We start from the raw sequence: 13,967 nt of genomic DNA, 5'->3' as shown, positions 1-13,967 counted from the left end.
AACATGACAACTCCACATAGAAAGTTCTCAACCAACCAGCTGGTTCAAACCCAGAAACCTTGCTGTGAAGTGACAGCAAGGTTGTGGATTTAAACACAAACATTTAAAAACATTGTGAATTTAAAAATAAAAGCATTGTGTAACGCTGTAACTCAGGGTTTTCCCTTCACATTTTAAGTTTCTTTCCCAAGGCCAAAGTGAAGTCACGAGCATTGTGAAACATTATTTTGAGGACTGTATTTCATATACTCAAGCATCTTAGACATTCTTGTTCATGAAGTAGCCAGAAAAATACCCCACACGTTTCTGTCACAGGCAGCGGGAGGTGACAGTGTGTAGAGCAGGGGTAGGCAACTCCAGGCCTCGAGTGCCGGTGTCCTGCAGGTTTTAGATCCCACCCTGGGTTAACACACCTGAATCAAATGATTAGTTCATTACCAGGCTTCTGGAGAACTTCAAGACATGCTGAGGAGTCATTTAGTCCTTTAAATCAGCTGTGATGGATCATGGACGCATCTAAAACCTCCAGGACACCGGCACTCGAGGCCTGGAGTTGCCTACCCCTGGTGTAGAGTGAATACTGGACCCAAATGCAGATCAAAAAATGGAGCGTAAAAAGGTAACTCGAATAATAAAAAAGCGAGCATGAGTAACATGTACATGAGTACAAAAAACACAGAAAAGCAGCGGTGTCCAAACCCAGGCCTTAAGGGCTGGTGTCCTACAGGTTTTAGATGTGTCCTTGATCCAAGACAGCTGATTTAAATGGCTAAATGACCTCCTCAACATGCTCTCCAGAGGCCTGGTTATGAACTAATCATTTGATTCAGGTGTGCAGACCCAGGATGACATCTAAAACCTGAGGGACACCGGCCCTCGAGGCCTGCGGTAAAGTGAACAGGAACGAAAACTAAACTAAAACCTAAACTGGAAGAAACTAAACTACGACAACTGCAACGAAAGACATGAACACGATTCAGGGCAGGAGCATGCAAAAAGCGAGGAAAAAACAGGAACATGGAACGTGAGCATGACCTGAGCTGAATCATGAAATACCTTGGCGTGACATGACATCGTGAAAGTAACACAGACAACCCGACAAAGACTGAATGGAGGCTAATGAGGGAAGTGGGGAAACAGCTGACACAAAGGAACATAATGACACCACAGGGGAAGTAAAACAAAACACATTGAACATGGAGACAGCTGACTCTTCAAAATAAAACAGGAAACACTGAAAGACGTAAACATGAGACACAGGGTTGAAGACAAAAGGGGAATCTAATGAACAACGAACTATAACAGGGCAACTTAGGCGAAATAGAAATGAGACCATATTTCTACAAAACAACCATAAATCCTGACCTAAATGTTCCATTGTAGACTATCGAGTAGCTTTTGATTTTATGTATATTGAGGTACAAATAAAACCAATAAATATATGAGAGTACTTCATCACCATTGCAGCAGTCTTTTATATTCACCAGCTTGTACACTTGTCTAATATTTGCGCCGTTAATATTAAAGTTGCTCTACGTTCCTAAACAATTAACAAATTTTGTCTCACAGTTTTGTCATATTTCCCAACTTTATGATGATATGCATCATTCTAAGTGTTCTTTTCCACTGTCACAGTGACCTTCACTGGTAAAATCTTCACTGGCTGAGGATTCTCAGTGTAAATGTAAGGAAACAGGGTGTCAGAGAAGCTGTGTGTGAAGGTGTGCATGTGGGCATTAGTGTCGAGATCAGAGAACGACAACTTTCCTCTGTCAAAGTCCAGATGGACTCTGATCCTCCGCACTTCCTTCTTCACTGGTAGATCCTTCTCAGTGTCTGGTGATGAAAATGCTGAGAATTTACCATTAGAGAACAAAATTCTCCACAGTCCTGACTGAAGACGCCCACTGACCTGGGAGTACTCGCTCAACACGCCCAGTTCCCAGTCCTTGTTGTTTCCAACATCAACATCCCACTCATGTGTCCCTGAGTTGAAGCCTTTAGAGCCGAGAACAGAGCAGGAGAACTTGGTTCTCTCCGGGTTTTTGGGAAGTGGTTTCCGCTCTCCTGATTTCACGCTTCTCAGATTATCGAATACAACAAGTTCTGGGTCGGCAGTGTTTGGATCAAGAATCACAGGACTGTAGAAGACCTTCTCTTTCATTTTGTTCCAGACGTTGAAGGTCAGGTTGCCCAGGTGTTTGGCCACATCTATGAGCACTCCTGAAGCCAGCTCTGGATCTTGCAGCAGGGGGTGCTGCTGGGCTTTTTTAACTGCAGCCTTGTAGTTTTGCAGGAATGAGATGTCTTCAGCTTTGAGCTCCCTCTCTGTGGCTCTGATTGTGCTAGAAAGAGCTGCTATTTCTCTGCTCAGACTCTCAACCTTCTCCTTCATTATCTTAGACTTCTGCACCTCATCCTCCTTCAGGTTAGCAATCCTCACCTTCTCTTCATCCTGTAAAAACTGGTGAAGATTCTTAAACTGCTCCTTAATCTCCCCCTCTGTGCTTTGGGCTTGGACTTTGATGTGTTTCACTATTTGATCATAGCTTCCTTTAACATCTTCAAAGACCTGCAGTTTCTCCTTTAAGGGCTTCAGGGATTTCTGGAGCTCCTCTTTAAGATCCTGTGCAGCCTCATCGATGGGTCTGAATCTGTGGTTGCTATGCATTTTCGAGTCTCGACAGATCACACATATTGGCTGCTGGTGGTCCAGACAGAAGATTTTGAATTTCTCAGAGTGCAGACTGCAGAGTGACTCGGACCCTTCTGAAACTCTTCGGCCTCTCTCGCCTCTCTCGCCTCTCTCCGCTAAAAAGGCCTCGCACAGGTTCTTTAATGCCAAATTACGAGGGGGATCACTCTTTGAGGATCTTCTCTTGCAGCACGGACAATCGCATGTTTTCTTCCCACTCCACCATTTTTGGAGGCAGTCTTTGCAGAAGCTGTGGCTGCATGACAGAACAACAGGGTCTGTGAAGACTTCACGGCAGACAGGACATAAGAAATCCTCTTCTGATCTGAGCGACATTTTGCCTGTGAATGAAGCTGAAAACACAGCAAAAAATAAAAGTGAAGTCAGTCAGTCCGGAAGATTCTCTGACAGTTGCTTTCACTTTCTGTCGCAGCTCTTTCAGATCATAAAGCAGAGCAAACTGCAGCAGTTGACAGGAATTGCAAGTATTCCTATTTTCCAGTTATCCCAGTGTTCACAGTGTTCCCTCACGGAGCTGTCTTCATTAGTTGGAAGTGATATTTTACGGTGTGATTAGAATCCTTACCGTCTGTCTCTGTTTCTCCTTTCAGGAAGACAAAAACAATAAGCTGCATTTCCTGCTTGACTGCATGCTTCACACAGTGGGCGGAGCTTTCTCAAGACATGTCATGCGTGTCTATAACACTAGTTGTATGTTTGCTCAACAGTATTTCATGTATGGTATCAGAACAGATCGTTAACATGGTGAATTAAATGATAACTAGTCAGGAGTCACAAAATAGATTCAGAGACAGTTCTGTCACAGATCACCAGTTCTGCAGCATATAACACGAGCACTTATCTCTGGCAGTCAGATACAGAAGAGCTCAGGGCTCCTGCTTTATCTGCACGTCTGGGCTGTCTGTCCTTGGAAAGTGTGCCAAAGGTTGCAATGCTCTTAAAGGTGCACAAAGTATCCTAAGAGTCAAGTAAAGGTCTCATTCCTTCATTCATTCAATTTATAATGATGCAAGGTTAGAGTCGCTCATTTTTACATCTGTAACTCTGGGAAAAAACACTAAACCTTGAGAATCGATTTCCTCCAATTTACAAAGTGCTTTAACAGTACTCACGCCTGTTTTTTCCCCCATCACAGGCCCCCTAGATCCACAGGTCAAAGCTTTACTGGACTCTTGTTTATGAGTGGGCCGCTATCAGTCTGAAGCAACATACACAATAAATCTGTCAATTTAAAGATTGACAAACTAAGCTACCAGTTTATCTTGTCAATTTTTCTTTATTAAGCATCTTTGTAACTCCAGACAGAAGTGGATAGACGCAGGTGAACAGACTAATTTTCTCAGTGTTTAAGTCTGTTGAGCCAGTGATCTGATAATGGGATCTCATTGGCTTTTAACCTGCAAAGGGTTTCTTTCTGATTACAGCAGTAAAGAGTTGCAGCTGTCAAGTCTAGAACAGTGTTTCTTTCACTCCACCTGTGTTCAGGCTGTACAGCCTCATTTTCACTGCCGTTGCAGTATGAAGCTTTACACACAAAAGACACACCAGATAATTGGGCTAATTCTTACAATAGGTTTCTTTTTTGCACACATTCTCCCAGCTTTGTTTCACAGTGAGCACACATGTATTTTTAGCTGCAAAAACGGTCATGTTGTCCACCACTGTTGTCATGTCCCCCCCCCAACAATACTAGTAATTGTGTCATTGTTGCACCAATCTTAAAGGCTTCCTGTAATGTGTACAGGATGTGACTGGTGGAAACAGTTTACCAGAATGTATTTTTAATGCTTTATGCTGGCTACATTTAGCATCCTTTGTGCTACAATGACAGATGAAGCTGTGAAAAAAGTGTTAACTTTTTAAAAATATGGGATGTTGTATGTTTGTTGAGGGATAAATGTGTAGTCCATGTAAACCTGCTTGAACCTTGATTCTTGTTTCATAACATGCACAGGTTCTTTAAAGAAAGTCTTTTTTTTTTGGTTGTCTTACTCTTGTTTTAGAGGTTCATCTTGCTGGACAACCCCAGAAAACTGTACTCTGTCATCCAGCAAGACCTGCCAGCATCCAATGGGATCATTCACATCATAGACCAGCCCATCACACCCACCGACTCCTCCCCTCGTGATGAACAGGTAAGTAAATACACAAATGATGTAAAACTCCCTGAAAACACCAAAAAAAGAAACAGAAAAAAGCTTAAACAACAGCTGAGTGAAAAACATTAAAACACTGCAGTTATTTTTTTCCTTTACAGTACAGCACAATATGAAACTTAATGTCTTCTTCTTCTTGTGTTAAGTTTGCTGATTTGACAGTTGGAGAGATTCTGACTAAGGACGACAAGTACAACCGCTTCCTGTCTTTGGTTGATGTAAGTATTTGTGTGACTATGCACCCTCACGTTTGTCTCCTTCCTTTATTTGACCGCATGCTGAAATTGTTTTACTACAATAAAACAAATAACACTTACAATTTAAACATTTTAAACCACTTAAATGTATCATACAAACTGGATTTGCTGGGAGTTTATTCACAATTGTGCCACATTTAATGCCAAATCGTTTTATTTTATGCCTGTTGTGGGGATAAGTTCTAATTTCTTTGGATTTCCGGGTGGAAATATTAACAGAGTGAGCATGTATACACATGGTCTGCAAGTTTTTGATGTGTTTCTTTGAGCTGTTTATGTATTTAAAGTAAACATCTGCCATACTACCCTAAAGTAAATACTAGTGAGCTGCACTCTCAGAGTGCTTTTGTTTCTTTTTTCACTGTGTGAATTTTTTTCTTTTCCTTCCTCTCTGCCCTTAATTCCCTTTTAAGGGTTTTTAATGACATTCGTTTAACTCTGGACTCTGGCAGCCCTGCTGCACTCTTGTTGTTGGACAGCAGCCTTTGACACGGCTGATACCATGATATCCTGCTATCAAGGCTGAAATCACATGCTGGCCTAAAAGAGTCTGCCCTCCAGTGGTTTTGGTTTATCTTTCTGGAAGGACTTTTTATGACAACATAAATAGCCCCTCTTAATTATAGTGTACCTCAAGGCTCTCTTTTGGGTCCTGCCTTGTTTGCACTGTATATGTTGCCACTGGGGTCTATTTTCTCACGCTACAATCTTTCATTTCACTGTTTTGCTGATGACTTGCAGATCTATCTGCCTTTAAAAGCAGGGTCAGACTGACTTCAGCTATTATTACGCTGTCTTGATGACTCTAAATAGTGGATGTCTTTAAAAAATTTTAATTAAACGAAAACAAAACATACATTGTCATTTTTGGTAACTTCATTAATAATCACACTGAGCCTTCAGACCTGTGGCAGGTCACAGGCTTTGGAATAGTCTTCCTCTTAATATTAGATATGCACAAACATCTCCAAAAGTTGATTCTGTTCACCTGGACGTAGCGTTTTCAGTGGGAGATACGTTTTGTCACTCTTCCAAGTGACTTCTTCAGTATCAGCTGACTGTAGAAAGACCATCTCTGAATCGAGGAGGGGGCCTAAGGGTACATCTTAAAATGCTGTGATTGCAGCCATTCCACAACTCTCTGTGAATGGTACTCATGGCCATTGATCAGTGGGCTTTGATCAGTGGTTGTTGATCAATGGTCATTAGAATTTGCTTAATTATGATGAAGAAACTGACCTCCCAGCCCATTGTTCCTTCAGTGGGCTGGGAGGTCATTATGCAAATGTACTGTTTATAAGATTGGAGAAACCTGCAGTCAGCTGAGACTGAAGAAGTCACTCGGATGAGTGACGAAACGTTTCTCCCACAAAATGCTACGTCCAGATGAACAGAATCAACTTTTAGAGATTTACTTACCTGGATGAATGAGTCTGCATCAAGATCTGCACAAACACTTGAACATTTTAAATCGCTACTGAAGACACAATTTTATGGTCTGGCATTAAACACACTTTGACCTAAACATTTTGGTTTTAACACCCTTAGTTGTTATTGTTGTTTGAGTTGTTTTTATGATGTATTTCATCTGCTTATTTGTTTTTTCTATATTTTACTGCATCATTGTTTTTGCATTTTATTTATTTTAGTGGCATTTTACATTGTTAAGCACTTTGTGCAGCATGGACTGTTTGGAGATGTGCTTTATAAATAAAGCTGACCTTGACCTTGACTTTGATTGCTTCCACCTGTTGTAAACGGTATTTCTCATTAGTAGTCAGTTTTCTGACTGTGTTTCATTTACTTGGAGAGGGTCCTTTTGCTTTTGTTTTAGATGATCTCTTTATGTTTTTTTTGTTCATTTCAGGTTGTTCTTTTTGTTTACATTAGGTCCTCCACACCACAGTTATGACACTTCTTTTCCTCATTCTTTAAAAAAAAACACCAAGGTCACAGAAAGATTAGTAGTGGAAGTCCTTATGACACTGTTTATAAGAGGTTTAATTTCATTTAAACCCAATTTACAGTGCAGCCTAATACCACCAGCTTCATTCTTTTTTAACTTCTACTCCAGCAGCTCTGGCTTAACTCATAGCATCACATTTGATGTAAATGTCAACTTCCCTCAAGCTTTCCTCATTTTGTGGAAGATATTTTTAATTTCATGAGGTGTCAGATATCATTGTGTAAGTGAGTGATAGGTCTTTTATTACAGAGCCATGCTGTAACTACCTGCAGAATCTGGTCTGGCATTCCTGCTGAAGAATGCATGACCTCGCTAAAAAGGATTCTGTGAAGTCCCCAGATTCTATTTTTTTTATTGCACTTTGGCGATTCCTTAATTTAAAGGCGCATTTAAGTAAAAAAAAAAAAGATCATTTCATCATTTGACATGTTGTCCGTGCACTCCTTAAATGTGTGGATTAAATTATTTTCAAATTTGTTATGTTTACACAGCTTCCCCACTTTAAGAAACGCAATTTTAAAATAACACATCAATTTTTTTATGTGTAGCATATCTAACACTGGCTATTGAGCAGTGCACTACAATTTATATTATGTAATGTATTCTACACAGACTATAAACTGATGAGAATTTAGATCATTTAGTTAGACATTTTCAGCTTCAGACTTTTGGGCTGTATGATGCACATACATATTCTATAACATAAGCATATTGAACCACTGTAACCGCTGTTTCAAATCAGCCCACCTCTTAGTTTGAATCTCCAAGCATCTATTTTTGTATTTCCATAAAATGATGGTAAATGCCTGTAAAAACAACTTGTTTTGTTTGTGTGAAATCAAGGGTTTCCCCCCCAAAACATTTATATAACAATTTAAATGAAACTTCTCTGACTTGAACTCAGGGAGGCATGGCTTTGCAAGTGTTTAATTCTGTATTCTGTCTGGCACTGAGGCTTAAAGGAAATCTGTGCTAAATCCTCATTTGTTAATCAGATATGTGTTTTTCTGCAGAACTGTGGGGCGCCGCCACCGTTGCGGGGGCCAGGACCCCTCACTGTGTTCGTCCCCACCAACCAGGCTGTGGACCGAGCCCGAGATGGCAGCATCCTGTACATGCTGAATGATGTAAGACCTCAGGGAGTCACTTCTTATGACACTTTTCATCTCTTTATGATTAGTGCAGATAACACATGCTGAGTTTTTTTAATTATCAACAAATCAAATAAGAAGACCAAAGACTTTGTGACTCTGTCCCAAACTTAATTCTTACTGATAATATTCATCTTGAAGTAACCCAGATATGTTCAGTTTTGTTATTTTCTAAAGCACATTTGGTTCCTTCCATATTAGAGATTGTGCTTTTAATATATTTTTTTTTCCAGGCCAAATATAAACTTCAGGAACTCCTCAGACACCACGTGTTTTCCCAGGCTGCGGTGAGCTCTTACCCTAACTCCCCAATCCTTCTGTCAGAGTCATTTATTTCACTTTCACTTGTTGCTTTTTCCTTTCTTTTTTCCTTTTACCCATTGGCGAACACAGATGAAAAAAGACTTAGCTCCACACTTTTATTCTTAGCTTTGCATTGCTCACGGTTCAAAATAGTCCTTATTTATCTTGTTCTGGGCCTTGGTGCCACCAAGAAACATGCATTTTTTTATTGGCCACCAGGCAGTGACACTTTCAGGTCACATCAGTAAAAACATGAAGCTAATTTTGCAAATTATATTTATTATTAGAGTCAGAAAGGAGGATTATCCAGGATAATCTCACTGATTGACAATATGTCAGTCAAGCCAGTGTGGTGTAATTGACCAGTATTTCTGGAGCAGTAACACTTAAATGTCTGTTAAATTAGTTGCACACATCGTTAATGACTACGTCCCTCCATTCATACTGTCTGTTTGTAACAAAGACTCATTTCCTTAAATATATGGAAGCATAGGCCCTGTTAGCTCTCCCCCAGCAGATTGTCCGAGCAGCTGAGAAAACAGGCAGCAATTTTTCACACCAGCTTGTTAATCAACCAAAGACTTAGAGTTTTAATTAATTTGAAAGCCTGATTCTCAGCCTTGTACAACCTAACTGGAAAACTCAAAAACCTGTTTTATTTGATATCATCTATCATCCTGGGCCTTATTAGAGTTTCTGTCTGATTTCTGAGAGTGTTTATCTGACTCAGTTCTCAGCTCAGATAAAATAATTATTGGGGGTGATTTTATCATCCATGTAGATACTAAAAATGACAGCCTCAACATGGCATTTAATCTATTATTAGACTCAAATGGGTTCTTCCAAAACCCACCTACCACTTTCTACACACTCTAGACTATCACTGTAGCCAGATAACACACACCAATTAGTTAAACTTTAAATTTCTCAAAGACATAAAGACCTTGATGACCTAAAAATTTCTGCTTCTAAATCAGATAAAAGTGAGGTTATTGTATACAGTGTTACGGCCCTAGCAGGACCTCCTCCTGAAGGCGCCTGTGTGGACGTGTCCCACTACCTCTTCTGCCTGAGGTGCCACCTTTCCCTTTTGTGCAGCTGACTCTCGTCAGTAATTAAGGAGATTTAAGCCCAGGGAAAGGTGAGCTCTGGGCGAGAGTGCCATTAGTGTGGTTACAGCTGGTGAGCTGAGTGTTTTGCGGTGTTTGCAGCTAGTGAGCTGTGTTTTTGTGGTTTTCAGCTAGTGGGCTGCATGTCCGTGTTTGCAGCTGGTGAGCCGCACTCTTTTTGACTTACTTTGTACTTTATTGACTAACGTTTGAGTTTTGTTTGTTTCTTTAAATGGTGATAGCGGCTTGACCGTCTCTTTTAGTTAGTTTTAATAGAAACTTTAATAAAACTCTTTGATTTAACCATTTTGCCTCTATCTCCTTTTCCTGACCCGGACACTTTTTGTTACCCCCCCCCCCCCCCCCCCCCCCCCCATCGCCTGGACCCTTTTAGGGGAACGTAACAACAGTCCAAAAAATTGTAGAAATCCGGTAGCCTATCTAGCCAGATGCTTACTCTGGATGGCATTACCATTATCTGTGAGGTATCTTGGAGTTGTTTTTGACCAAGATATTTTCCTGAATGCAAACAAATATATAGGACTACTTTCTCCCTTTTGTGCAATATCTCCAAAATTAGAAACATCATGTCTCAGAGTGATGCTGAAAAGCTAGCTTATGCCTTTATTGCTTCTAGGCTGGACTACTGTCATTTGTTATTATTGGGATGTCCTAAAAATTCCCAGAAAAACCTTCAGTTGATTCAAAATGCTGCAGCAAGAGTACTGACGGGGATTAGACAGAGAGAGAGCGTATTTCTCCTATATTGGCTTCTCTTCATTGGCTTCCTGTTAAATGTAGAATCAAATTCAAAATCCTGCTCCTCACATACAAGTTCTTGAATAATCAGGCTCCATCTTATCTTAATGACCTCGTAGTATCGTATCACCCCATTAGACCTCTTCACTCTCAGACTGCGGGCTTGTGATTCCCAGGGTATTTAAAAATAGAATAGGAGGCAGCTTTCAGGCCCCTCTTCTGTGGGACCAGCTTCCAGTTTGGATTCGGGTAACAGGTGGAAGAAGTGGCTTGGGTGAGGGAACTCTGAATAAGCGGTAGAAAATGGATGGGTGGATGTTCAATATGAGCGTCAACCACTGCAACAGAATAAGAATGAAAGGAAATAGAAAGGAAATAAAGAAAAGTCAGACATGTAACCTTTTAATTTTATCAGATGAGTTATTCAGATATTTTTTAATCACATTTCTGCTTCTAAAAGTGTAAACTCCTCACATTTATTGACCCATTCCTCAAGCACCACAAGTTTAGCCACACTACTGATCAGGGCACTAAAAATATAAACGTCATTAGATATTCTTTGTTCACGGTTGAAAAATCACGGTTATGATTTTTTTCTGTCTCTAGCTGACAGTTGATGATCTGAGCACACTCTCTCGGATTCAGACGATGGCAAATCAGATGGTCAAAATCGCTGCATCTGAGGACGTAAGTATAGTTCATTGGTACTTAAAAATGCATGTCACAGTTTAATTTCTACCATATGTAGGACACACATTAGCAGATGACTTAAACACTAGCTGTCCTCTACTTCTCTGTCCTGCAGGGCGGGATCGTATTGGGTGAGAAGAGCATCCGTTTGATGAGCACCAACATCGTGGCATCCAATGGAATCATACATATGATTGACGGGCTGCTGTACCCGCCCTCCATCCTTCCCATCATGCCTCACCGCTGTGATGTTGTTGACAGCAAGATCACTGTGGTGAGAAAAGACACGCACGCACGCACGCACGCACGCACGCACGCGCACACACACACACACACACACACACACACACACACACACACACACACAGTCTGAATCAGTTTAGTTCTGGGGGCGAGGGGTAATTAAAAAGGGTGTCAGTAGATTCTAAAGATGTTAGCACATGTGTTACAGCAACGCTTTCACTATCCATCAGTTTTTCTATATTGGTTCTTTCTTTCACACAGTGTAACTCCTAACCTTTTGCCTTGAGTCTGGTTGACAGTTTGCAGATGTAAATGAATATCAGAACTGAAATAGTTGGGGTCACTACTGCTGCATGTCATTGTTTTTTAAACTGCGATGAAGGAGAAACAACAATGGTCCTGACTTTGAAGAGCATTTTTGCCTGTTTTTTGGAGATGAAGCCATAATTGAAAAGATTCTCTCAATGACATTTTTGTCTGTTTATAATACTTTACATTAAATTTTTAATGGCAGGTCATCTCCTGTAGAAATGGAAATATCATAGAGCTGGGCGATATGACCTCAAACCAAAATCACAATTAACATTTGACCTTAATTTTGGTTAAAGAATAATCATGATTACACACTTGAATAAAGGAAGGCACACACATATACAATGAGGGAAAAAGTTATTCGATCCTCTGCTGAATTTGTAAGTTTGATCAAGTTCAAAGAAATGAACAGTCTCAGGCTGGAGAGAGACAGTATATCAGCCAAAAGACATACAAAATACATAAAATAAAACCTATAAATAGATTTTTGTGTCACTTACTGGAGTAAGTATTTGATCCCCAAACAAAACATGACTTAGTGCTTGGTGGAGAAACCTTTGCAGTAAGACGTTTATTGTAGTTAATCACCAGGTTTGCACACCTCTCAGGAGAGTTTTTTATTATGTTGATTACAGTTTCTAAATGTGGGCTTTTATTCATTTCCTATTAATTTCCCAGCTCTAATCATAGCCTTTCTTTCAGCAGGTTTGCCGTTTTCAGTAGAGCAGGATTAACTCTTTTAGTGCATGTTTATGTGTTTGAATCAATGGATTAAAAAAAACAACAGGCAACAACAAAAAAATCCAATCATGACACATATTACCACCTCCCTCAAAAATTAAAGTTTAATTTTTGTGTGTTTTCAGGGTCCTTGTGTTCACTGCAGTTACCTCTCTGCGACCCAGTGTCCAGAAGGCAGCACCGAGCTGGTAAAATGCATTCTGTTCTCTTCTACTTTATATATTGTTATTACTCTACATCAAAGATAACCCTAGCTTTCAGGGGTCTGAAAAGTAAAGCGGATATCTATCTGCCTTAAACCTGCATTCTTCCTAGTCTACTGCAGGGGGTGACTCATGCAGGGGTGACTCCTCTTGTTAAAAGAATGAAGTCTGGTTGTATAAAGTCTAAGGTGGTGGTTCTCAGTCTTTTTGTGGTGTGTCTCACATCCTGTAGTCATTGGTTATTTAATCATCTACAGTGAAAAGTGTCATATTGACACCTCTTGTTCATCATATCTGGCTTGATGTGTCAAAAACAGTGACGCTTTACACTACATTCAGTCATTCACCCATTCACACACACATTCACACACTGGCAATGGCAAGCTACTTTGTAGCCACAGCTGCTCTGGGGCGCACTGACAGAGCGAGGCTGCCAGCGCTAGCGGGCCCTCTGACCACCACCAGTAGGCAAACATGGGGTTAGTATCTTGCCCAAGGATATTTGGCATGTAGCCAGGAGGCAGCCTGGGATCGAACCACTGACCTTCTGAGTAGTGGCTGACCTGCTCTGCCACCTGAGCTACAGCCACTTTAAGTATGACTCAAGTGCTATTAAACAGAGCAAGGGATTTTTAACGCAGCTTTTTCCAAACATCCTAGTTTTATTTTAGATGCTTACATTATTTTACTTCACACAAGGAAAAAATTATTTCACAAAAACTACCAGGTTGAAAGTTATTACCCCCCTCCAATGCTAGTAGTCAGTTTTTGCTCAATAACAGTCTGCAGTTGCTGGTTTCATTCTTCTTTGGTGAATCGCTCAAGCTCCTCTTGATTTGATGGTCTTCTGGCATAGAGCTTCAGTTACCCCCCACAGATTTCAGTGGATTCAAGTCAAGGCTTTAACCCTTTAAAGCCTATCGTTTTGCGTAACTATGTTTAAATCCCTGTAGAACCGGAACCACGTAAGCTAGCGCAATAATCTTTATTTTTGCATATGAAACCGGAGTTGTACTTACATCTTATGCCATCAGCTTGTCCACACATAGCTTTGCAAAAGCTGCATAAAAAGCGCTTGCAGGAACAAAAACATAATATTCCAGAAATATACTTTGCCGATCTGATCAGCTGTTCATAACACTTCCCACATTGAAATCGATGTCAGCGCGAACGATGGCATGTCCGCCATTACCTGCCCGAAACCGAAAGTGACGTCATTTTCGCGGAAAATATAGTTTTTTACTTGTAGCCCTTAGAAGCTGGTGTTTTTATAAGTCATGTTTGACTTTATGCTTTTCTGAATAGTTTCTGTGATGCTTAGAACTCAAATTGCACTGCCGAAAATAGTTTATTTTGATGCA

General features: G+C 40.4%; 2 protein-coding genes across 3 annotated transcripts in view; one reads left to right on the top strand and one right to left on the bottom strand.

Annotated features, from left to right (window-relative positions):
- stab1 (stabilin 1) overlaps positions 1 to 13,967 on the top strand; it is a 189,713-nt gene that overhangs the window by 19,304 nt on the left and 156,442 nt on the right. For both annotated transcript variants that reach the window (XM_085457297.1, XM_085457298.1), the window contains 7 exons: positions 4,720 to 4,851; positions 5,019 to 5,090; positions 8,109 to 8,222; positions 8,480 to 8,533; positions 11,024 to 11,104; positions 11,223 to 11,381; positions 12,529 to 12,591. In XM_085457297.1, coding sequence (XP_085313423.1) covers positions 4,720 to 4,851; positions 5,019 to 5,090; positions 8,109 to 8,222; positions 8,480 to 8,533; positions 11,024 to 11,104; positions 11,223 to 11,381; positions 12,529 to 12,591 — 675 coding nt within the window. The remainder of the gene's footprint in view (positions 1 to 4,719; positions 4,852 to 5,018; positions 5,091 to 8,108; positions 8,223 to 8,479; positions 8,534 to 11,023; positions 11,105 to 11,222; positions 11,382 to 12,528; positions 12,592 to 13,967) is intronic.
- LOC146710055 (E3 ubiquitin-protein ligase TRIM35-like) lies at positions 883 to 3,337 on the bottom strand. Its single transcript, XM_085457299.1, has 2 exons — positions 3,282 to 3,337; positions 883 to 3,048 (listed from the first exon to the last, which is right to left on the bottom strand). Exons 1-2 carry the CDS (start codon positions 3,328 to 3,330, stop codon positions 1,610 to 1,612), a joined length of 1,488 nt encoding a protein of 495 aa, XP_085313425.1. The 5' UTR covers positions 3,331 to 3,337; the 3' UTR covers positions 883 to 1,609.

The sequence above is a fragment of the Copadichromis virginalis genome, linkage group LG5 (genome assembly GCF_057382275.1).
Source record: "Copadichromis virginalis isolate Kocher_CV1m ecotype Utaka linkage group LG5, C_Virginalis_male_GT1.1, whole genome shotgun sequence".
Lineage (NCBI taxonomy): Eukaryota > Metazoa > Chordata > Actinopteri > Cichliformes > Cichlidae > Copadichromis > Copadichromis virginalis.
The sequence above is the reverse complement of the archived record's forward strand: the minus strand, read 5'-3'. Positions and strand labels throughout refer to the sequence as shown.